Consider the following 25,722-nt stretch of genomic DNA (forward strand, 5'->3'; position numbering starts at 1 on the left):
TGGGTTCCAGCAAACGTGTTTTCAGAGTTCAGCTAGGGAAACGGTTCTGTGCAGACGCTCCCTCTGAGACCCTGGCCTCTCTCTGCTTACAGACATAGACGAATGCAGCTCGTTTTTCGGGCAAGTGTGCAGAAACGGCCGGTGCTTCAATGAAATTGGCTCCTTCAAGTGTCTGTGCAATGAGGGTTATGAACTTACGCCAGACGGCAAAAACTGTATCGGTAAGAAATGAAACGGTCAATCATCTTGTTGGCGTTATGTTCTGTGAGACACCGTGAACCCCACAGTCTCACTCAGCTTAACCACATTTCACCATCAAATGGCAGGACCACAATGACCTGTGTCAGGGACATTTTGGTCTAAGGTATTAACCACCAGTTGGGAATGTGTCACGGGGAGAATTTTTATTGGGGAGAGCGCCTGAGGCTATGTCTCAATAAAAGTACATGAAGAAACAAATCAAAAGAATTGGCAGCCTTCCTCATAAAAACCATCCATGATAGGGGAGAAGCACAGGGTATCTTTGTCCATGGTGACCCAGCTGACCAATGGGCCCAGGTGGAGTCCGTGTGTTACCATCAAACACTGTCTACCGTTTTAGCAAACAGAAAAGACCGCAATGATTGTCTCCTGTCCGAGTCACATTTTTTTCTTCTTCTTCTTTCTCTCTAAAGATACCAATGAGTGTGTGGCGCTTCCTGGCTCTTGTTCTCCTGGGACCTGTCAGAATTTGGAGGGATCTTTCAGGTGCATCTGCCCCCCCGGATATGAAGTAAAAAGCGAGAGCTGCATTGGTGAGGCTTGACTTCATTCTGAGGTCACGGGTGCGCGGGAGAATAAGGCTTGGTAATGGTAAAGGCTGTGTGGGAACCTCAAACCCAGCCCCTGCGTGCCTGCTGGCCTCAGGGAGTTGACCGTGCCTGCATCCGTCTTACTGTAGCGTCAGAAATGGTTGTGTTGTAGTGTTGGCAGCGAGAACTTAGAGACGCGGGCTTGTTTTCATCGACAGAAATCTTAATGCTATCAAGGGATTTTTCATTATCCTTAGTATCTGAGTCCTAGATGTCAGTAGAGATTACCTAGTGAATTTTAAAAGTTTCTACAGTGTGATCTTTGACACTGTATTAAAGGTGTCCAGGCTCCTGAAAATATGAACCAGGAAGCTTGATGGTTCTCCTGACATTCCCCCTCTCTGGAAGGCTACACTAACATAAAAATGGAAACTATCAATCCCTTTGTCATAGCAGATGGCTTCTACCGCAGCTCCCAGCACAGGAGGACACTGTACAGCCTCGGAAGGCCTGGTCGACACGATGAAGGCGACCTTTTGTACAGGTCATCCCCGTCACTCCTTGTCACTTGTTCTTTCAGCATGATTGACGTTCAGAGGGAGTGACCTCGAAGGGAGGCTTTGTGAGCATGAAAGGGTTGCTGAGGATATGTCTGACTTTAAGGTTTTCACTCTCTCCGATCCTAAAGATAAACGCCTCTGTTGTTCATATTCAAGGCAGTTACAGAGCAAAATGGGCTGTTGTTATCACAGAATGAAATCTATTTCAGGCCACAGGATTAGACAGTATGTATCCCCATTGGTCTTGTTGGTGTGCATAGTTTATTAGAAGATTGATTCTTATTTTACTAGCCAAAATAATAATAAACACAGATGAACCATCTTGGTAAAAGTTTCTTGAAAGCCTAAGATTCTCTGCTACTTTAAAAAAATTTTGTTTTGTGGATATGAGAGAGAATTTTTGTTTCTGTGTATGTGCACACATGGATGAGTTCACAACAAAGTAGCAAAGAAAATCCATAGTCCATCAATCGCTTTCTTTAAAAGTATCTGTATTGGCTACACAGTATATATGTGTTTATGTGGTATGTTTGTGGGGGGTCTATATGGGGGGTAATGCATGTGTGAAATATGTATGTGTAATGTACATGTGGTATGTGTGTATAGTGTATTAGTATGTATGTTTGGTGTGTTATATGGGTAGTATGCCCATGTGTGTGATGTACATGTATGTGGTATATGGGGAATGATGTATATGTGTGTATGTGATGTGTATTGAGCATGTATATGTGTTGGGGAGAAGTATATGTGTGTGGTGTATGTGTGCATATGATATAAGTATGTGTGTGTGTGTGTGTGTGTGTGTGTGTGTGTGTGTGGTGGACGGGATATATGTGTGTGGTGTATATTTGTTGTATATGTCTGATTTGGGTAGCTATATGTGTGTCTAGTATGTCTGTGCATGGTGGGAAGTATATATGTGTTACGTATGTATAAAGTATATTGTGTATGTGTATGGTGTATGCATACATGTATATGCGTACAGATGTTATTCCCCTTACTTCCTTGAGACAGTCTCTCACTGAACCTGGAGTGAGGCTGGCAGGCAGCAAGCCCTATGACCCTGTCTGCCTCTGCTTCCCAGTGCTGGGGCTACAGACCCATGTGGTGGCCAATCCCAGCTCTTAACATATTGTCTAGGGATTTAAGCGTGGGTCCTCCTGCTTGCACAGTGAGTGCTTCCACCCACTGAGCATCATTTTTGCTTTTCACATTCGATTTCATCTCGTCATCGTGTCCACTCCATCCTTGTATGGAGAGATCCCGCATGCTAGAGCAGTAAGGACGTAGAAATGCAGATGTCGCTGTGCACCGTAGCATCCTCGATAACCCTGTCTGTCGGAAGCACCTGCATCTGTGGTTCTGTTCACTGCGTTCCATTTCCTGTGGTTTGCATGGCCTTTCTTTTGGTCACCCATATTCCTTGTGCAGCTATTGTCTTTCTTTGAAGGCTGGAGAAGAGCTGTAGGGTAACAGGGTGGCGACTGGATGTGGGTAGAAGGTACCGAGGAGCAGAACAGGCAGGCTACATGCTGAGTGTGTGTAGGAATTAAAAAGCCAGAGGTAGCCCTATTGGAGTCCCGAAGGAGGCATTAGGGAGGGGGCCATGAGTAAACGCCGGCTAAGCACACTGTACCTGTGAGGCAGGTGAGGGGGTCATGTCAGGTAGGCGGGTAGAGCGCCCCCTAGTGATCAGGTGACAGGACCTGGAGGTGGGAAGTTCTGGCATACGGCTGGCTGAAACTGGATATAATCTTTGGCTTTTAAGGCAATAACTTACTTTAAAAGAATAAATTAGCTATGTTCACAGCGTCATCTCTAAATCCATCATTAAACCTCTATTAATTAATATCTGTTGCAGCATGGACAAGTAGATATTTTCAACTCTTGAACAGAACATTGATTGGATTAACAAACTCTCCTGTCCTGCAGATATAAATGAATGTGACGAAGACCCCAACATTTGCCTTTTTGGTTCCTGCACCAACACCCCCGGGGGCTTCCAATGCATCTGTCCCCCTGGCTTTGTCTTGTCTGATAATGGACGGAGGTGCTTCGGTAAGCTGTGGTGTGACTTCTCTGGCAGCATGTTCCCTAGACGGTGTAAACATGGACAGTGGAGCATCATCATGATCAGGCTTTCTTACGATAAAATATTTGTGTATAAATATATAATACACAGTCTGCAGTTAGAGCACGGACTTCTCAAGAGTGTCTCTAATGGACAGTGTTCGAGCAGTCTGTTAAGACCGTTAGTACCATGTTCAGACTTTATGCTAAAAGGAAAATCATCTTGGTTTGCCATTTTCATTTGGTTGCTGGCATGGGCTGTTATTTATCAGTACACGATTTGCCTCGGGCGTCGTTTAACTTCCTGGATGTTAAATTCGTTGTTTTTGGACAGCCTTGATGTGAGAGTGAAGGAAAAAAAGGAGACTGTGGGAATATTTTCCCGACTAAGGCCGATTTTACAAATCCCTGAACACATCATAAAAGTATTTTAGATGCAATAACATTTTACATGCAGATCAATTTAAACTAGCAAATGAAAGCGAACCGTGACAAATGCCCCGGCCTGTCTCTTAACTACTGATCTAGCATGTACCTTGTGTCCAGCCCATGAGAAGTGTTCCCTCCGAACTAGTTGTATTCACATTGTTCTGTCTGTCTCACGAGCAGTGAGGAGCTGTGCTCTTTGCTTTCCTGACTAGATACCCGCCAGAGTTTCTGCTTCACCAACTTTGAAAATGGCAAGTGTTCTGTGCCCAAAGCCTTCAACACCACCAAGGCAAAGTGCTGCTGCAGTAAGATGCCAGGCGAGGGCTGGGGGGACCCGTGTGAGCTGTGCCCCAAAGATGATGAAGGTGAGCGTAACGACAGAGAGGGCTGGGGGGGAGACCCGTATGAGCTGTGCCCCAAAGACAATGAAGGTGAGAGTAACGGCAGAGAGGACTTTGTTGTGATCATGTGGAGGGCGACATCGTACCTTTAGATAGGATTACCAGTGGTTCCGGAAGCGGCTACTTGGCAAGAGGCCCACCAGCATCTATACACAGCCTGCCCACTGACATAGCCCGCTTACTTTTCCTTCCAATGTTAGCATTACTTGCGTTCTGAAGACTGAACTGCAGAGGCGAGGGCAGAAGATGCCAGAGGAGGGTGGAAAGGAAACTCCACACGACTTTACAAGTTCCAGACTGGGGTGTAGAAGTATAGCTTGGCGATAGACCATAGGCCTAACTCCTGCAAGGCTGGAGTTCGGTCCTTACCACCAAAAATGAATGCCCAGTTAAGTAAAAGCCTATGTTGCTGTAATATCATGGACTGTGGTTCTCCAAATATTACGTAAATTTCTGAGATGTCACATCAGCACATTGGCCCCACGGCTTCCCATCAGCACCAGTGACTTGTAGAGTAATTCCCAGCAAGATCAACCTGTGGTGGGTCCTTACGTCAGGGGTAGCTTCTATGTGTAAAGGACAGGGGCAGTTTTGGACTTCGTGGTGTTAGACAGACAGATCCAGAGTCCCCAGGTTGGTGGTACCCTAGGAGGAGCTCAGGCAGCCTTCTATGAGTATACTCAGTGTTGGGTTTAAAAATAAACCATGGCCAGGTGCAGTGGTGTGCGCCTTTACTCCCAGCATGCGGGAGACAGACAGCAGGTCAAGACTGCTTGGTCTATGTAGCAACTTTCAGACTCAGGCAGGGGGCGGGGTGAGTCAAAGGAAAGAAGGAAGGAAGGAAGGAAGGAAGAAAGGATGGAAGGAAGGGAGGGAGGGAGGGAGGAAGGGAGGGAGGGAGGGAGGGAGGGAGGAAGGAAGGAAGGGAGGGAGGGAAAGGAAGAGAGAGAGGAAGAAATGCTCTTGCTAAACATGGATTGTACAGTGTTAATTAGTTTTTAAAATGAAGCACTCTAGTGATGGAGAACCTGTTTCTCTGTAGTTGCATTCCAGGATCTGTGTCCATACGGCCACGGGACAGTCCCTAGTCTTCACGACACACGAGAAGGTGAGCTCTGGCACATTTTAACCTGGGTGGATTTTCCATTTTATAAATCATGCTAGTTTTAGTATGTCCTATAGTGTATCATATTTAAAGTATGTATTAATAGTTTGTGAACCATTTATCATATGCATGTATCATATGTGAAATGTCTGTTTTTCTAGTAAAAAGAAAAAATATTTATGTACCATTCATGTTAGATATGTGTTTAGTAGATACAGCTATATTAGCACATCTTTTCTTATGAAGAAGTTCATGGGCAGTTTTATATTTTAGATGTCAATGAGTGTCTTGAGAGCCCAGGCATTTGCTCAAATGGGCAGTGCATCAACACCGATGGCTCTTTCCGTTGTGAGTGTCCAATGGGCTACAACCTGGATTACACTGGAGTCCGGTGTGTGGGTGAGTATTGCCTCTGGTTGATGCACTGTGAATGCCCTCTTTTATTCTCCTGTTAGCCCAGGGACCCCCGGGTAGCCTTGGTGGTGGTAGTGGTAAGATTTAGAAAACCAAGATGACCTAATAGTAGAAACTTCACTTCTGCATTTTCCCACACAGATTGACTCATTAGACAATTGAGTTTCCCAGTATCTCTGCCTTTAACCAAATACACAAACTCTTAAGGCCTTGAGATATAGTCCAATGATAGATTTGCCTTGCATGCGCAAGACCTGGGTTTGATCCTTAAAGGCATGAAAGACTAACAAATAAGAAAAAAAAACACACTTCTTTTAATTGACAAAAGCCTAACTAGGAGTATTGTTCATTTGATGTTATGTCTTTTCCCACATCCTCTTGAAGCAGTGCACCTTGACCTCTGCACACATAAAGGCTGGTCAAGGCCAAGGGGGAGGCGCTGTGGCAGGAAGGGGGGTTCACTGTGCTTTTTTCACATCCCTGAAATGTGTGCGAAACTCTACACACCTTGCGTTGCCTTGCAGACACTGACGAGTGTTCAATCGGCAATCCCTGTGGGAATGGCACATGCACCAACGTGATTGGAAGTTTTGAATGCAATTGCAATGAAGGCTTTGAGCCGGGGCCCATGATGAACTGCGAAGGCAAGTCATACTGTCTTGAGATTGCGTTGTCTTCCTTTGATGTATAGAATGTGTTTTAGGAACTTATATCCACCTATAGCCACTGTGTTATTCTGCTGTTTATACTCTTCACCAGTACATTGTCCTTCGCCTCATCCAGCTCCCTCAGCAGCTACACATTTGTCTCCTGACCGCAGCCCCAGAGTGGCTCGGTCACTGGCATCTGTTATTTTCTCCTTTCTTTAAGAGTTGGTTACATTTTCATGACTTTCATTGTATAGGTTAACTTTTAATTTGTACTCAGAATACTGAGAATGATACATTCTGGGCAGGGTTACACTCCTTTGAGGAATGTTGATGCTTTGATCTTAGAAGATTTGAGTTTTGTAGACCCAAAGGCAGCCTGGATTGGCCTGTGAAGGCTCAGATTTCAGGTCCACCCTTGGAACCTAGAAGCTAGCTTCCTTGAGTTTTGTCCCATACACGCACAGCACAGTCAACAGCCTAGGCTGCAAACGTGGAAAGGAAGAAAGGATAGCACTTTTCTTTTCTGGCACTCCTTTCCAGAATCTCATTCACTCTTAAGCACCATGGCGGCCTCAAGGTTGTGTCCCCTGGACAGGATATTAAGAAGTTGACATTTAACTCTCAGACTGCCCCTGTTAGGATACTGGTCACCTGCAGGTTAGATTTGGAGAAGGGAAGAGACAGGGAGGGCAGCCAACATAATTAACGTTAGTTCCTGTGGGTTCTTAGCTTGAGTTTTTACCCATCACTAAGACTCCAGGGAGCCTTTGGGGTTCTTCCAGCATATGGCTGTTAACTCACTGGAGGAGGGGTTGCCCAGGTACTATATTTTATATACCAGAAGTGAGAGTTTTATTACCTTCTGCTTCCTATATGGTTTACCAGCAAACACACTGGTGTTTCTTTAAAGAGATGATTGGGGGTGGGGCTACAAGGAAGAGCCTCGTGCTGAGTGCATGCCTACTTCCTTAATCAGATATCAACGAGTGTGCCCAGAACCCACTGCTCTGCGCCTTCCGCTGCATGAACACTTTCGGGTCTTACGAATGCACGTGCCCAGTTGGCTACGCCCTCAGGGAAGACCAAAAGATGTGTAAAGGTAAGACAAGAGCCGCAACTTGACTTGCGCCATTGGGATGGATTGTACTTTGACCTTTGTCTTCGTCTGAGCAGTTTTCTCCCAGGGCTTTACAGAAAGAAGCGTGGCAGCTTTGCTGTAGGTTTTCCCACCTAGATAACAGGACATTTAAAAGCCTATGGATGGGCCGGCCTGAGCATCCCATCCTGCTGTTGTAGTACTCCTGGACTCTTAACTTAAGAGGAGGTCACCCTTCCCTGACTTACTGTAAGGACCAGTCCTGAGAGTGCTACACATCTGGACAAGAGCCAGCTGTTCAGGAGACTAGGCGCCTTCCTCTGTCACACCGAATGATAGCTTGACGTGGGTCAGAAGACCAGAAATAATGACTGAAAATAACTAACGTACAGCCCGCTAAACACGATGTGCTGTTGTTACTTTTTTTTCTCCTTTCGATACATATCTTAATAAATGTCTTCTAGATCTGGATGAATGTGCCGAAGGGCTGCACGACTGTGAATCTCGAGGCATGATGTGTAAGAATCTGATTGGCACCTTCATGTGCATCTGCCCCCCTGGCATGACCCGCAGGCCCGATGGAGAGGGCTGTGTAGGTAAGCCCCAAGGACGGTCTCTGGTTGAGCAGTGCTCTTGCTCCAAGCCAGAACTAACACTGCTCCCAGAGGAGCTAAACATAAGCCAGCGCTTTTCCAGGCTGTGCCAAGGCCCTCTCCATCTTCTCAGGGTCCAGGGCGACACATGGGACTCTAGACCGCAGTGGTGATCCACACAGCTGGGAATTGTGGGCATTTGTTGTTCGTTAGCCTCTGTGAGTCTGAAACATCAAACGCTGAAGTGTAGGAAACATCCGGGGAATACCTCTACTCGTACAGAAAAATGAAAGCTTCGAGGTTACTAGTCCCACCTTTGTGTCCTCCCGTGAGTGAGAAGAGCAGTTCAGGGGCAGTCCAGCAGGCTTAGCACCTTGTCTGCCATGACTCGTCTTGTCTGAGTCTCAGTGCATTCATGGTTAAAGGGGTAGGTGATGGAGCTATGATTTCATGGCATGTGCCTCGTGCGAGCATGTCCCAACTACCAGAGTCATTTCGTGTGTCCTTCTTTCCTAAAGTGCTGTCTGCCACCCGAGCCACCGCAGCCACTACAGCCACTACATGCGCTTTCTCCTCCCTAAGACTGGGACTGTTTAACTTACCAACCTCCACTACCTAGGGACATGGAGGTATTTTTGGAGAAACAATAATTATTAATACTTTCCTGTTTCTGCAAAAAGAATACCAAAGTAAAGAATAAGGTTTCTTAAAAATGAATCTACAGGCTGTTGTCTGCATCTCAAAGCTACACCAGACAGAGGCTGCAAATGGGCACGGGTGCCTTTAGGGGACAGAAACGTTATGAGACTGCATTGTGGTGACAGTTATGAGGCCTGTAATTGACCAAAAACCATTGGATCGTATGCTTACAAATTTTATGGCATGCAAATTGTACCTCAGTAAAGTTCATTTTAAAAATAAAAAAAAGGAAGCTTCCCTAGGGAAAGAAATACAGGACATATAATATCGTGCTATTTGTACTAGCAAAATATAAATGGACAAAACCACCAAAGTGTACATTATGAATACATAGATAAATCTGTTGTGGAATATTCATGCCAGAAAATACATAGCTGCTAAAATGAGTGTGATAAATGTATGTATATACTGACAGAGAAATAACCGTGAACATACGGAGCAAAGCCATATAAGATAACATGTCGTTTTATAGGAAATCTAAAGGGTTATGTTTTCTGTTGGTAGCACAAGCAAGCGAATATGTAGGATAAGTTTTAAAAAAGAGAAATCGTGATTCGCAGCAGGAATTACCCACCCCCATAAAAGGTATTTAAATTAAAGGCTTCTAATCTAGAGTGACTTCATCTAAAAATTTTGATCTTGGACAAAAATTAATTCCTAAATCAGATACATAGTATAAATCTTAAAGATGCAGCGCCCTGCTAAGTTCTGCATAGATTTAACGTGTTCTCCTCTGTCTGTCACTGCGACAGAATATGTGACTTAGAGTATAAGAGAAAGCGGCGCTTTGTTCCTAGCTGTAGAGTCTGGTCCATGACAGAGAGAAAGCAGAGCTTTGTTCATAGCTGTAGAGTCTAGACCATGACCAAGAGAAAATGGTGCTTTGGTTCCTAGCTGTAGAGTCTAGACCATGACCAAGAGAAAATGGTGCTTTGGTTCCTAGCTGTAGAGTCTGGTCCATGACCGAGGGCCCATGCTTTGAACTTAGATCCAGGAATCACATCACAAGAGGAAAAGCACTCCTCCAGGTCACTGAAAGGCCAAAGAAATAAAGCAGGGGCTGGGGTCCTATAGTCCCCACAGGGGACAAGTCTGCAGTGACCCTGGCACCCCTTGTTATGCCCCCACCTCCTCAGTGTCTTACCACCTCCTGCTAATACCACATGGTGGAGACCCTTTAGCATGTCCGCCCTGAGGGGGCGTGCAGTGTCCACATTGCAGCTTGCAGTGTCTTGTAACTAACAAACTTTATCTAATGAAAGTTAGGGTTTGTGTTTGCTTGTTTTGTTTTTAAGTCCTACATTAAGAGATCAGTTACACCCCGGTCGTTTCAAAATCACTATTCATCCAAGACCTGTCAATTCAGGGGACTAACCTAGGCTCCTCAGTCAAAAAAAGAAAGTTCCTCAAATCTAGCCCAGGGCAGAATCCTAACATGGGGAAGGAAGGAAAGAACCATCCTGGTTACTGCACTTGAGACACTTTCTCTTTTGTTTTAAAACGGAATGTACGTGCTTAGTCTAATTTTATCTGGCTAGAGTACTCAGAAATATGTTCGGCTTTATTTACATGGAACTTTTTCATTGTTTATAATTAGCAGACGCTCATTATAAAGCCAGTGCATTTATCTGTCGGTTTCCTGGGGACAAAGGTAGACAGCAGGAGGAAGCGTCTCGTTAGAACTGTTAGAGATGAGCTGGGGAGCTCCGAAAAAGGTTGAATTCTTCGTCCCTCATTTTTGTTATGGTGTGTGACTGGTGGAGGATGAGAAGGATGACATCTCCTCTAGTCAAGTATGGTATGACCTTGTTGATGGGTAGCATTTTGTATCTGTCTTTTTTATTGTTTAAAATACGCAATAAAAGATGTAAGCCCCAAGACCCAGCTTAGTGGCTCAAGCTTGTGACACCAGCACTTGGGACCACGTGTTCAAAGGCAGCCTGGGCTATGGAGTAGGAAGTTGGTTTTGAGGTTTGTCAGGTACTCAGCTCTTCATTGCAGGACACTGGTAGTGGAAACGTATGCAAAGCCTCTTTGGACCGCCACAGAAACACTGTGGGGAAAAACTTCATTTGATGCAGGCAGTATGATTTCATAACTGGAAATCCCAACAAATAACAAAATATTATAACCATTAAAAGTAGTTGCAGAATTTAGAATGGAAACTAAAGTCATTTGAAAATTGAGAAATGTACATGTGTGACTTCGGGGTCCAAGAAAATTTCTGAAAAAAAAAGTCAATTGTAATAAAAATATAAAACATGGCAAGCTAAGGATGTTATGCAGGACATAGGGGGTAAAAACAAAACCTGTAAAATTAACCAGAGGTAGAAACTTGATTCTGAGTGCATTATAATAAAAGAATCATTTCTTGAACAATTCACAGATGCCAAAATCTAATAAATAGAAAAAAAATATACCGAGATCATTAGATTTGATTAAAAACGGACTCATAAGAGTCTAAGATAGTAATTTAGGAGAAGGCAGTTTATTTTTCTAATGATGGGATAAAGGCGCGTCCTTCTCAAGGTTGGGGATTCTAGAAATGTAATGGGTAGAGGTGAATGCTGGGCTGTCTGGACTTCAAGGAAGACCCAGTCACAACAGACTGTGAAGGCTGCCTTTGAGCACTGTGAGGTGTCAGCCACCACACCGGTGTTAAGAGGCAGGCTCTCCTTCCTGACTTCAGCCAGCCAGCTCAGTTTTCAAGTTTGATTAGAAGATGAGGAGCACGGTGAGTCAGAGACGTGGGAGTCTTTTTGTGGAGGCCTGGATGGACTCTGCAGTCTCTGGAATGGCAGATGTGAGAGAGAGCCTGGCACCATGCTGTTTCATTATTGACAGGCTTGTCTAGATGGGAAGATTCCTGGAGTCAAGGCCAAAAGCAGAGGGACAGAGCAGTCACTAGAGAGTGACTTCCTGAACTTTGTGTCTCAGACCGGAAAGATCGTCTGACTCAGTACAGTGCCCCAGGGACAGAAAGCATGACAGATTCATTGAAGATGTTCATAAAGAAATATATGAATTGAGACCGTAAATTATGCCTGCTTTCCCTTAGGGACCTGCTAGGCTGCTTTTTCGGCAAATAAAGTTAAACTGCAGAAAACTATTCAAGGCTGAACTATTTACCCAAAATTCAACTCGTGTGTACAGAGTAGGGAAAAGACAGGAAGATAAGAAATAAACTCAAGACAATGGGAAAGAGAAAATGATTTAGAAAAATCACTTCAATAATATGTGAGAAACGCTGTTAAATAAAAAACCAAAATGGTTTAAAACTATTGAAATACAGGGGGGAAAGACGATATAACGATAATCTAGCCAAGTTCAGAGGAAATGCACCTGCCACAGGACTTTAAAATCACTTTGGAAGTCACAGAGTAGAAATGGGGGGACTGGGGCGATGGCCCCGTTGGTGGAGATGATGTGCTCGTTGTGCAAGCATCAGGACCAGAACTAGAGGGGTGGGGGCGGGGCTCTCGGGCCTTGTTGACTAACTGGACTAGTCAGGATGGTGAAAGCCAGGTTTAGTGAGAGACCCTGCCTCAAAAACTAGAGTGGGGCACAAAGAGGAAGGAACTCATGGTAACCTCCAGGTGCCAGGTGCACCGGCACACACACACACACACGTGTGTGTGTGTGTGTGTGTGTGTGTGTGTGTGTGTGTGAACTCATAAAACAGAAATGGCAGAAAACACAAATAAAAATATGGATATAGAATGGACCAATAAAATGATCAAGTGGAAGACAGGTATCCATAGTAAGTTTTTAAATAAAATCCCTTTTAAAAAGGAAAGCTAGCCGAGTGTGATAGTGCTCGCCTTCAATCCTAACACTTGGGAAGCAGAGGCAGGTGGATCTCTGTGAGCTCAAATCAAGGCCAGCTTGATCTACAGAGAAAGTTCCAGGACAAAAAAAGAAAGAAAGAAAGAAAGAAAGAAAGAAAGAAAGAAAGAAAGAAAGAAACCTAAGCAACCTCAACCTCTACTCTAAGCAAATAAAAAGTACTGGGGTAGATTTGAGTATTTTGGAGAAATTCTTAGGAAAAAGACGGAAATCTCCATCACAAAGAGCCCAGTGCCTCATGAAAACCCTTACTTACACAAGAGTCATCCATTAGTTTAATTATATTTATGAAGCATTCACCATGTTTGTGGTGCTGGCAGCACAGAGTAAACCAGCTCCTTCTGAGGACAAATCCCTCACTTTCTCCCTGGCTTGGGAAAAACAGGCTTGAACAAATAAAGAAACAAATGAACCTGGTAATGTCAGATAAGGTTAATTAGCTCTTTAAGGAAAGGAAGGTTTTGTGATTGGGTAGGAGATACTGTAGACTGCGCCTCAGGGTTTACTGGAGTGACGGGAACTGTAACATAGAATGGAAAACAAAGAAGTGTCACTAACAATGTAGACCTGTGGCAGCAAGGAAGAGCAGAGTCAGTGGGGTCTGTGCCCGAGTGTGGCACAGAGGGAGACCGGAAGGAGGCCAAAGCAGTGCAGACACCGTGGAGACTCTGGCTTTGTGGAGAAAGCCTCAAGGCAAAACGGTTTATTAGTAAGGCTGGGGATGTGCCCTGAATGTGAAGAACCTAGCTGTAAGCCATTGGCTGGCCTGTAACCTTGGGTAAACTGGATTAACTGTGTCTCAGATTCCTCTAGCAATCGTGAGGCCACTTACCTCATGGGGATTGTTGTCATGGCTCATTTAGGACAGAGCTAAGCCGATGGTAAAATTTCAATTAAATGCTAACATTGGTATCCTCTAATTGGCCTTTTTTAGAGCACTCTGGCTGCCTTGTTAAGCAGTGCGTTTTAAGGGGGAAGAAGCAGAAGTAGTGACGTCATTTAGGTGGCTATTAAAAATCATCCAGGTTGGGGCCACGGTTGCGTGGACAGATCTAGAATACATGATAAACTAATCAACATCCAGGATTGCTGATGGACGCCTGACAAGAGAAATAAAGGAAAAGAGACGTAAAAGATGAGAAGGATTTTTACTGAAATGGACTGATTGGATAATGTTACTTTTGTAACATTATGTACTATGGGAAAGACATTACTTCTGTGGGAAAGACTAGAAAGAGCCAATGTGGTTAGGTGCACAAACGACTGTGGGCTGTGCTGGGTGTGTCTCATATCCCACTGGTATTATAACACATGCAAACACTCATGAGGCAGAGGTATAAATTGATGGCATACTTACTGTTGAAATGATCATGGAACTGACATGCACACCGGGAAGCAGATCTTAGAGAAGAGAAGCAGCAGCAGCTGAGCTCTGAAAACCCATGGAAATGGAAACAGAGTGACCTCCCTGTGGGATGGTGTGCTGTCTTGAGAATGTGGAGAAGTGGTCATGGGGGAGGAAGTTGGGGAGTCCCTTTTTCGAGGTGTTATGGATTGGAAGAGTAAGATACAGGCAGCAACATGGCGGTTGGATTTGGTGGCCTTCCAGGAAATGTCACTGGAGAGAGACAGAGCAGGCCAGTAAAGCCCAGAATCAGAGGGGCAGAAGTGAGGCAGACAATCATAGGTCCTTCTTATCCTTCTTTCAAGTTTCATCCCTCAAGGAGAATGAGGAGATGTGACAGTAACTGGAGCTGTCATGTGTGACTGAGAAGTGTTCCATTCTGGTTTGGGTTTGTAAGGTAGATGATGTGGCATTTCCCTTTGTATATTGTGATTTCCATTGGTTAATAAAGGAACTGCTTTGGGCCTGTAGCCGAGCTATAGGGGACCACAGGCAGGGAAAACTAAGCTGAATGCTGGGAGATAGGAGGCAGAGTAAGGAAGAAGCCTTGGAGCCGCCTCCAAGAAACAGACGCTCTGAAATTTGCTGGTAGACCATAACCTCATGGTGATGCACAGATTAATGGAGATGGGTTAAATTAAGACATAAGAGTTAGCCAGTAAGAAGCTAGAGTTAATGGGCCAAGCAGTTATTTAATTAATATGGCTTCTGTGTGATTATTTCCGTTCTGGGTGGCAGGGACAAACAAGTGGCCTCCTCCTCCAACAGGTAGATGTTACTGGCGAATGTAGACCAGGGTGTGATTTTCCGAGAAGGGAGAACTGTAAGATCTTGGAAGGCAAAACAAAGTGCTGACCTTGGTGGACAACAAAGAGGCCTCATCTTGTGGGAAAGGGAACAGAGCTGAAAGTGAGGGAAGTCCCCAGCAGGACAGTCGCAGATACCTCTCAGTACCACGGCTGCATAGACACGGCAGGGGCTGTCCTGGCATGGTCCATAGAAGTCCAAATTCCACGCTGCCCAGGCCCATGAATGAAACAAGACCTGTCTGGGGCGTCATTCTCCTTTTGGTGACCCCGCTGTGGGTTAGACACAGAGGAGGAAGAGGGAGTGGGCACAGGGAGAGCAGTGGGCATGGAAACGGCAACAGTTGGTGGTTCCGGTGTGCAGAGATTGTCCAAGGGGAGATGGTGGAGGCTGGGAATCAAGGTGTTGCGGGTGGTGTAGCACCATACTAAGACAACCCTCTAAAAGCTACAGATGTTAGCAGTCAGCAGCCATGGGAATTCATCTCCCCCATCCCCTTTTAAATTCTCATTGCCAGTGGCAGTAAAGCAAGGTATCAGTGGTAGAGCCTGAGGCACGTCAACTGGTCATTCAAGTGCCAGAGCTTAGGCTAGGTGGGGCATCCATCAGACGCTTTACTGAAGAAATTAAGTCCTATCATTAAATTATAAATACATTAAAGGTGGTGCACACCTTTAATCTCAGCATTGGGGGTGGGAGGAGCAGAAACAGGCAGACATATGAGTTCAAGGTCAGCCTGGTCTACACAGCGAATTCTAGGACAGGCAGGGCTACACAGAGAAACCCTGTCTCAAAACCCCGTGTGTGTGTGTGTGTGTGTGTGTGTGTGTGTGTGTGTGTGTATGTGAGAGAGAGAGAGAGAGAGAGAGAGAGAGAGAGAGAGAAGAGAGAAATGAGAGAGAGATAAGAGAAAAGGTCAGATCTAGGGTGCCAGGCCTGAGCTCTCAGATTGTAGAAACAGCAAACTAGAAAATTCATACTTCATAATTCAGATCATCATTTTGTAAGTACTTTCGAATTATTCATAATAACAATGTTTCCCCTAAAACTGACTATCTAGAGGAAGTCTCATCATTGTGAGTTTTAGAACACACTAAAAACAAAACAAAAATATTCATTACTTCCAGAAAAGAAAACTAGGTTCCATTCCAATGAACAAAAATGCTAGGCAAAAGAAAATAGCCCACTATTTTCACAATGTTCAAAGGAAAATAATCTTGATCTAAAATTTTGAACACAATGGGATTTAAGAACAATCAAAATAAGGCATTGTCAAACATCTGTTTTGGAATTTATTTCATATCCACAAGCCCTTTCTAAACTAGTTAGCCAGCTCTATAATCTAATCCAAGAGACAATCATAGCATATGTGTAGTAACTTAGCAGTCCAACCAGAATACAATGTACTGGCTATAAACTTTGGAACAGATCCCGCTATTGGGACAGACCTCAGGAGGCTGAGGCAAGAGGATGGCAAATTCAGATCCACCCTAGACGACAGCCAGGTTAAGCCAGTGTGGACAATTTGGGAATATACTTTGTCTCCAAATATAAAGGGGCCTAGAATAGAGCAGTGTAGAACATTTACCTAGCGTGCACAGGGCACCAGATTCAATATATGGTGTGGAAAAGATAAAAAGTTCTCCTTGGCTCTGGTAGGAAATTCATTAAAGGAACATTTTGAAATCATTTAAAGGCTGTTGCTAGAAGAGTGAAAAAAACATGGTAATTTTCAAACCTGGACTGGAGATGCAAGGAAAACATAAAAAATTAGATGGATTTGATAGTTAAGAGAATGGAGCAACAGCATAGTAAATATGGAATAATTTAAGACATATGAAGTGGCAGGTAAGAATGAAATCATAAGTATGAATGGTTTCAATTGCTAGATGAAAGATGAATGCATTTTTACAATTCTTTTTAAGTTCGGTTAAACGCTTTTTGTAAGAAACCTAAATCAAAGGGTGAGTTGATGGCTTGAAAAGAAAGAGATGGGAAAGATATTCAAGGCAAATGCTAATAAAAAAGAATGCAGGAAAAATATGTCAGAAAACTCAGGGCCAAAAAACTAAAATGTGTAAAAGAGAAGGAGGGACTTACCAAAACGATAAAGTTGTCATGAAGTCCCTTATGTTGAAAACAGCTTTGAGAAATCATCAAATACATTTTACAAAATGTCATGCAAACCCAGTAATGATATTGGGAATTTTTATAAATAAGTTTGGGGTTTTGTTTTGTTTTGTTTTGTTTGGGTTTTTGTTTTGTTTTGTTTTTACTTATTCATTTATCACCAAGCCAAAGAGCACTACTCCCTGATTTCTCTGTCCTGTTACCTGCCCTCAGAGGCCGCAGTTGGCCCTGGGGGTTCACTCAACAAGCTTTCATCCCTGGTTAGTACCATCTCTAGATGCCATCTCTCTACCTGCAGACTTTAGTCCTTCTCCACCGCTTTCTTCCTCTGCTGGTGGGGCATCTTGGGGAAAGGCTGTCCTTACTGTTGCGATTCTACAAGAACTCCATTCCTCTTCTACAGGGGCAGGAACTACCTGGGTGGATGAGGCATGCTGGGTGCCATAGTCATAGGCCTCAGTCATTTGGGATGTGACCTATCCCATCTTATTGGTATTTTGTCAAGGAGCTTTCAATGAGATGTAACCACTGGACGAAAATTAGGAAACTATGGCTTTACATGCTGCTCATTGCTCATATTGGTTTTCTTTTTCTTTTTCTGTGAAGATGAAAATGAATGCAGGACCAAGCCAGGCATCTGTGAAAATGGGCGTTGTATTAACATCATTGGGAGCTACCGATGTGAGTGCAATGAAGGCTTCCAGTCAAGTTCCTCAGGCACTGAATGCCTTGGTAAGCGGATCTATGAATATTTTCCTTGGTAAGCAGAACATGTTTATGATGTCATCAGAGAACAGCTCCACGCATGTACTCTTGTCCATTGGCCCTCATAAGCACAGTACTCTACATGCCTCTCCCCATAGGTATGCGTCTGTTAAGATGATATATTTCTATGCCTCTGCCATGCCTGCATATGTAATGTAAATAACAACCTGAAATGGTCTTTCCAAAATTAAGATTAATGAAGCTCTGTGGAAAATGTGACTTTAGTAAGACTTACACGAGGAAATGACTTAATTCCCAAAGAAAATATTTGCAGTGTGAGGTAAGCTCTGCCCTCACATTATCAATGCAAAGCAAGCGCCACATTGCAAAAATGCAGCAGAGATTAATTTTTATATTACCGTCCAGAGAAAATGTTTTCAGAAATATTTTCTCGTGGAAAACCTAGACCTCATGGGCACGACATCACACTAAGCCAAGGCTGAAATATGTGCGATGCTGTAACCGTTTGCAGTTAACGAGGGCAGCTGGAAAAGGAGGGCGTGGTCGAGCTTGTAGGAACCAGATAAGGAAGAGCGATCAACTGGCTAGGGGCTTGATGGGGCCAAACGTCAGAGGGGCAGCAACTGGCTACGTCCAACCCTAGGGAGGTTTTTGTACTTAAGACAATGTATTTTAGTTCCTGTTGTCTCCATTCTAGACATTCCCTGCTAAGTCTTTGAGGAAACAGTAAAGATACTCTACAAAGAATACTGTTTTCTGTTCAGACGACAGTTTCACTGGCACACTTGGCTTATGAAGCCATACTGAAGAAGAAACCCTTTTACTTATATTAGTATACTATCTATAATGTACTGAGTCCTTTTGCTGTAGAAAACACCAGAAAATAGTGGAATAAGCGCCACGCTCATAACATAGCCTTGAATATATTTTACAACCCCTACCTGTCATTACTTTTAGATAAAGAAAATACATATATGTGATGTTCTTTCGTTGAATTGAAAAGAGTACATGTTGTAGAACTTTTGCCAAGTTTGATCATCTTTTTTAGTATAAGTACCATGGGGGTGCAGTGTCAACACAACTTTACAATCACCAAGTGTAGACTGTTGGCACAAAATGAGTACTCTCAGGGTTGAAAGTTGTGGCTGAGGAGAGGATGATCGTCCACTGAAAACCAGGCTGTCAGCTCCTGACCTTGACTCATGTCTTGCTTGTGTCTCTTCCAGACAACCGGCAGGGCCTGTGCTTCGCAGAAGTCCTGCAGACAATGTGCCAAATGGCCTCCAGTAGCCGCAATCTGGTCACAAAGTCAGAATGCTGCTGTGACGGTGGACGAGGCTGGGGCCACCAGTGTGAGCTGTGTCCGCTTCCTGGAACCGCCCAGTACAAAAAGATTTGTCCTCATGGCCCGGGATATGCCACTGATGGGAGAGGTAGTGTGATGAGGGACTTGGGGCACTGTATCAGACCAGTGAATTTTATACACCCACATTAGTTTAAAAGAAGTGTGCAAAAATGATCTTCATTATGAAACCTACTGGTATGGAAGGATCCAGAAAATAGGATGAATCCCTGCCTACACACAGGAGGCCAACATTTCTTTCAACAAGGCAAAGGTTGTTAGGAGGTTACCAGCCGCCATGACCTTTGGGATCGGAGAAGTTTGTGCCATGTTCTTTAGGACATCATTTACTTTTAGCCTAGTTCTGTGCTTCCCTCTCCTCATCTGACAAGTGAGGGCGATAAAGTCTCCCATAGATTTGGTGTAGGAAGAGATCTCTTAAACTCTGTGCAGTGTGGCTTGGGGAGATAGCTCCATTGGGTGGAGTGCTTATCTTGCAAGCATGAAGACATGAATTAGATTCCCAGCACATACGTTTTTGAAAGGCCAGGAGTGGTAGGGAGGTGAAAACAAGCTCACTGTCCAGGCGGCCTGGCCTAATCAGGGAGTTCCACTGGCTTCCACACATACACCTGTACACAGGTGCTTACATATCTATACACACACACACCTGTACACAGGTGCTTACATATCTATACACACAAACCTGTACACAGGTGCTTACATATCTATACACACCTGCACACAAGTGCTTACATATCTATACACACACACCTGTACACAAGTGCTTACATATCTACACACACACATGTACACAGGTGCTTACATATCTATACACACACACCTGTACACAAATGCTTACATATCTATACACACACACACCTGTACACAGGTGCTTACATATCTATACACACACACCTGTACACAGGTGCTTACATATCTATACACATACACACCTGTACATAACTGCTTACATATCTATACACACCTGCACACAAGTGCTTACATATCTATACACACACACCTGTACACAGGTGCTTACATATCTATACACACACACCTGTACACAGGTGCTTACATATCTATACACACACACCTGTACACAGGTGCTTACATATCTATACACACACACCTGTACACAGGTGCTCACATATCTATACACACACCTGTACACAGGTGCTTACATATCTATGCACACACACACCTGTACACAGGTGCTTACATATCTATGCACACACACCTCTATAAAACATTACACAAGAATATTCTTGTGATTCATATGTGTAGAACACACATAAAGGCATCAGTATTTCAGATGGAATTATGATAGGATTTCTCCTTCACATTTCTGTTAGCCTGGCTGCTAACAGCAGCCTTCCTTCCGATCTAAGGCAGATGGGAACTGGAGGCCCAAATCTGTATAGTGTGGCTTCCTGAAATACATATTTAAAAAAAATAGTAACTCCTACTCAGAATGCAGAATGGATAAACAGTCCAGCATAAGCCTGCAGCGTGGCCTTCCTTATTTATTTCTCCCCAGCTCTTCAGGTGATTTTGTTCCCCTCCCCATAGCATTCCCTGAACAATGAAAAGGGACGCTGGAACTTTTGTGGTGCTCACTGCCACCTCAGTCTGTCCTTCTTTCCTCTTCATTTCCGGTCGCCCCCACTGTTCAGACATAAACTTCTTTTCCTTTCTCTTTATTTCCTGCTGTGCAGACATTGACGAATGTAAGGTGATGCCGAACCTCTGCTCTAATGGCCAGTGTGTCAACACCATGGGCACCTTCCGGTGCTTCTGCAAGGTTGGCTACACCACCGACATCAGCGGGACAGCTTGCGTAGGTAAGAGGAGGTTGTAAAAAGGGCTTTGGCAACTCCTGCTTCCTCCAGACCAGGTGCAGTCAGTGGAGTGCTTGTCTATGCCGCTTCCCCTAAAGGATGCTGGACTTGTCAAGGGTGCTGTTCTTAACAATGGTGTTCTTGCCTTTCGTCTCCTTGTGTGGGGCGCGGGGTCCACTCCATCTCGAATTCTGTGTCGTCAGGGAAACATAAATATTGAAAAATGTGCTTTTAACATTTTATATTTAATTTAAAATTTACAAATGTGCATGTAATTGGTGGAAAAGTCTTCTCTTGTGACTCCGGTGTGTTTGTGTGTGAAACAGATGCATTTCTACAGTTTTCATGAAACGAAGCAACTAGGCATCATCTAGAATCTCTCCTTGCAAGCAGTCTTGTTACAGCATCTTTTGGCTGTTCTACAATGTATCTTATTTTAAATTTTTATTTTTTATTGTCTGATGCACACCATGTTGTGGCAAAAGGAAAGCTAGAGAATAGCCTTCATTTGTTTATTTAGTTAGTTAATTAGGTTGTTTTATTAATTTATTTATTTATTAAAGATTTCTGTCTCTTCCTCGCCACCGCCTCCCTTATCCCTCCCCCTCCCCAATCAACTCCCCCTCTCTCATCAGCCCTAGGTGTTTTTTTTTGTTTTTTGTTTTTTTTTTTTTTTTGTCTTTCAAGCATTTCTTAGTTTCTTTGTATTTCCTCAGCTTCTGCAATATCCTCTTAAATTACCCATTTTAGTAACAAGTCCCTGGCATACAAACATCGGATTTAGGAAAAGCCAACTGACCCCTCGTACACATTTGACTCATGCAGTAGAAACAGCAGACAGGAGGAGCCAGGAGCAGGTTGCTAATCGAGAACTTTCTCCATGTCAAGTCCTCCATCCTGTGAGCTCTGTGGAGGAAATAGAGATTCCCAGCTGTCAGTCCCAGACCTGGCAGTAAAGAGGTGGTTCGTCCCTGCAAGGACAGTTCAGTATGGCTTAGCAGTGAGTCTGTGAATGGCCTTTCTACAAAGGCCAAAAAAAAAAAAAAAAAAAAAAAAGGAGGGAAAGGTGATGAGAGGCTGACGGGTGAATAGAGCACTCATTGGACATCCATGAGAGGCAGCGACAGGGAGCCAGTGGCTCAGAATAAATCCACTCTGGAGAGACAGTGAAGAAATGGGAATGTCCAGAAGGCGCAAGGTGGGAGAGGCCACTGATGAAGCCTCCAGGACCTAAGCCAGCCTAATGAATCTGAAGGAAAAAAAAATTGAACCCAGACAGTTGTCTAGACATTACAAGGTTTATCCAAGATGTGTGCATTGATCTTCACAGTAGGCCAGTCTGCTACCTTAGAGGAAACGGTTCTAAGAGTTGTTTTTCTCTGGCTGGATGCCACTGTAAGTGGCAGAGGAAAATCAAGAAAGATGAAGTGGGAAGGTGGAGGTGGGAGAAGGGCTGGCCGTTTCGTGTAACCAGGGCTCTCATGTTCATGCTCCTTCCCCGTAGATCTTGATGAATGTTCACAGTCTCCAAAACCGTGCAACTTCATCTGCAAGAACACAGAGGGCAGCTATCAGTGCTCCTGTCCCCGGGGATACGTCCTGCAGGAGGACGGAAAGACATGCAAAGGTGAGGGGAGCCGGCCACCCTTGTCTGTTTCTTCAGTAACATTTGCTTCTTAGTGATCAGAGTCGTAGCTTATACTTCCCCTATTAAAACCCTGCTTCACAGAAAACTGCACCAGGCCTCCCATTATGGAAGAAAGAGGACCTTAAAATCTAAGTCACAGTATTTCACTTCTTAGAAATTAAAAAAAAAAAAGAAAAAACACAAAATGTCTGCACGTGTTCACACAAACACGCACACATAATGGTGGTTGTTTTTTTTTTTCCCCTCCAACCAAAAAACCCAAAATTACATCAAAAGAAAAGAGGGTGGAACTCGATGTCATCACATTAAGCAAAATAAACCAACTTCAGAAATGGAAATACCATGTTTTCTGACATATACAGACTCTAGACTTTGTTAAAGGAGTGGAGAAATGCCATAATGAAACCTAAGCTTTAGTATGCCGCCTTCAATACCAATTTTAAAAACTTTTAAAATAAAAATGTAAAAGAAAATATGCATGACATGAAAGTTGAAGAACACTCTTTGGGATATGGTCAGAGGCAAGAGGGAAAAACAAGAAGAGATAATGGGGGTAAATTTGAGAAAAATTACAATGATGCATGTGTATGAAAATAGCATAATCCATGCATTCATATGGTAACTTTTTAGTTAAAAAAATATTGAAGCAAGAGTTGGAACAATGCGTGAGAAATTAGAATTCCTGTTGCTGCTTATGTCTGACTTCATCTCTCCACAGTGTTACACTGACATTTCCTGTAGAACGGAGAAAAGTCAGTGTGTGGGTCACGTTCCGTGGAGTATTAAAAGTAATTACCATGCTAAACGTGATCACTAAAAATGGCTTCAGTGCCATACTGTGTTGGATTTTACATGGACCCTCCCAATCATGATACTAATGGAGTGAACAGATGGTATTTTCTGCCAAGCAAGGTTTTGTTTCCAACCCATATTAAAAAAAAATAAGTGCAGAAAAAGCAGCAAGTTCTGGGCTGTTCCTGCCCCTGTTTAGAGAAATGGTTTGCGTGAACTGACTTTTCACAGTGTTTATAAAATGTGTGGAGCTCATACCTTCCGCTGTAGAGGGAACTTGCTTTTCCCAAATTAAGTTTCTCTCAAACCAAAAATCAGATCTTGAGTTTCCTATAAGAAGAGTCCAGACATTACTTCTAAATTTCCAGTTGTTTTGTTTTTTGTTTGTTTGGCTCTGGTTTAGGGTTTATTACTGTCTTTTGTGCAGGCATGCACCACCACGCCCAGCAGAAACTTAAGTTGTTGTTTCCTCTCATCTTAGTGATGGTGTTCCCGTTTGAATCTGCTAAGCCATTTCCAAACTCTCTTTTTACTTAGTAGTCCCTTTAATAGGTAACCATCCATGTCCTAAAGTACATTAAATACAAGGACTGCTTTTCCATGTTAGCTTTGAAAATGGTGGACTTGCTATGTTTTGCCCATCCAGTTCTTACTTTAAGAAAGCTTTGCCCTAGCCAGGCGGTGGTGGCGCACGCCTTTAATCCCAGCGCTCGGGAGGCAGAGGCAGGCGGATCTCTGTGAGTTCGAGACCAGCCTAGTCTACAGAGCTAGTTCCAGGACAGGCTCCAAAGCCACAGAGAAACCTGTCTCTGAAAAAAAAAGAAAGAAAGAAAGAAAGAAAGAAAAAAAAGAAGAAGAAGAAAGCTTTGCCCTAAAAACCTTTAGCCACCCTGTCCTGGCTGGTAGCCTTCCACACTTAGGCATGTTTAATATGCACATTCAAACCCTTCCTAATAAGCATACGTGAACCTTGCTAGACTGTAGCTGAAATTTAAACCAAACGCCCCCGGAGAAAACGCACAGTTCCTGTGGATTCATGAGACCACATTATTCATAACTGAACAGATCCTGCTGGACTTCTCTGTCATTGCAGATCTCGATGAATGTCAAACCAAACAGCACAACTGCCAGTTCCTCTGTGTCAACACCCTCGGGGGGTTCACCTGTAAATGTCCCCCCGGTTTCACCCAGCATCACACTGCCTGCATCGGTAAGGCAAATGAGAGTCGAGGTAATTTGCAGATGTCTGGTGGGGGCAGGGCCACATTGCAGTCTGGTCCGAAGAAGTTGTAGGGAACGTGAATGCATTTGTGCAGTGGGCACACTGTGCGGCGCTTCCACGTAACGTCCTGAGCTGTGGCGTCAGATGCAGAAGCCCTCAACACACTTTTGTGTTGGAGGCAGTGCTTCAATTTCATATCCCGTACTGCTGTGATGCTCAGATAAAATATGATAAAAGGCTAATATTAATATAAAAATAATATAAAAATACTGGGGTTTTTTTAGTTTTATTTTAGAAGGCACATGTTAAGAGATTCTTAGTCTATGTTATCCAAAGTGGTGCCTCTAATAACTCTAAAATACATTCTGGTTTCAAGTCCCTGAGTAATGTACTTTTTATGCTACTCTTGCTAATAAATTCAGACTTAACGTTGTCTAAAACGCTTTCTCCACATAATGGAAACTTGAGCTTGTATCCATCTGCTCATTCCATGCAGAGAGATTTAGTTCACATACTACATACCAGAATGTTTGACTCTTTCCATCCATCTTGTTGCTTTGCTAGACAATAATGAATGTGGGTCTCAGCCTTCACTTTGTGGAGCAAAAGGAATCTGTCAAAATACCCCTGGGAGCTTCAGCTGCGAATGCCAAAGAGGGTTCTCTCTTGATGCCTCTGGGCTCAACTGTGAAGGTGAGTTCATGTGCACACGAATCCTTAACATCTGGACTTCAGAAACGGCTTAGTACATAAAGCATGTGCCATGCCAGCCTGAGGACCCAGAGTTCAGTTCACCAGAACCCAAGTAAATGTGTCATGGTGCCTCTTCTGTAATCCAGGGCTCTAGAGGCAAGAATGGACTCTGTGGAGTAAGGTGGAGAGCTAGACGACAGGAATCCACACGCTCGGACTTCAGCAAAAGACCCCGCCTCAATTTCTGTGGGGGAGCACAGTAGAGGAACACACACAAACACACACACACACATGCATGCACATCACATACAAAGACACACACACTTCCTTTTGTTCACGGAAGCCCTTGCCCCATGCTCTTTACTCACGAGAGCCTACGGTGCCTCACATGAAATAAGTGTTTTGTTTTGTTTTGTTTTTTCCAAAATCAAAAAGAACACTGACTGGGAGATAAGTAAGACT

The 25,722-nt window shown here is 43.8% G+C and overlaps 1 protein-coding gene across 2 annotated transcripts in view; it reads left to right on the forward strand.

The window, feature by feature from the left end:
• The window catches only part of LOC121443619 (fibrillin-2), a 196,653-nt gene that overhangs the window by 160,542 nt on the left and 10,389 nt on the right, over positions 1 to 25,722 (forward strand). For both annotated transcript variants that reach the window (XM_041645440.1, XM_041645441.1), the window contains exons 47-61: positions 93 to 221; positions 675 to 794; positions 3,284 to 3,409; positions 4,063 to 4,215; positions 5,294 to 5,359; positions 5,630 to 5,755; positions 6,295 to 6,414; positions 7,397 to 7,519; positions 7,981 to 8,112; positions 17,603 to 17,728; positions 18,949 to 19,155; positions 20,783 to 20,908; positions 22,410 to 22,532; positions 24,439 to 24,555; positions 25,132 to 25,260. In XM_041645440.1, the coding sequence (XP_041501374.1) occupies positions 93 to 221; positions 675 to 794; positions 3,284 to 3,409; positions 4,063 to 4,215; positions 5,294 to 5,359; positions 5,630 to 5,755; positions 6,295 to 6,414; positions 7,397 to 7,519; positions 7,981 to 8,112; positions 17,603 to 17,728; positions 18,949 to 19,155; positions 20,783 to 20,908; positions 22,410 to 22,532; positions 24,439 to 24,555; positions 25,132 to 25,260 (1,923 nt within the window). The remainder of the gene's footprint in view (positions 1 to 92; positions 222 to 674; positions 795 to 3,283; positions 3,410 to 4,062; positions 4,216 to 5,293; positions 5,360 to 5,629; positions 5,756 to 6,294; positions 6,415 to 7,396; positions 7,520 to 7,980; positions 8,113 to 17,602; positions 17,729 to 18,948; positions 19,156 to 20,782; positions 20,909 to 22,409; positions 22,533 to 24,438; positions 24,556 to 25,131; positions 25,261 to 25,722) is intronic.

This window comes from Microtus oregoni, unplaced genomic scaffold (assembly GCF_018167655.1).
Source record: "Microtus oregoni isolate MIOR12 unplaced genomic scaffold, Mior012 000110F_ref0000174, whole genome shotgun sequence".
Lineage (NCBI taxonomy): Eukaryota > Metazoa > Chordata > Mammalia > Rodentia > Cricetidae > Microtus > Microtus oregoni.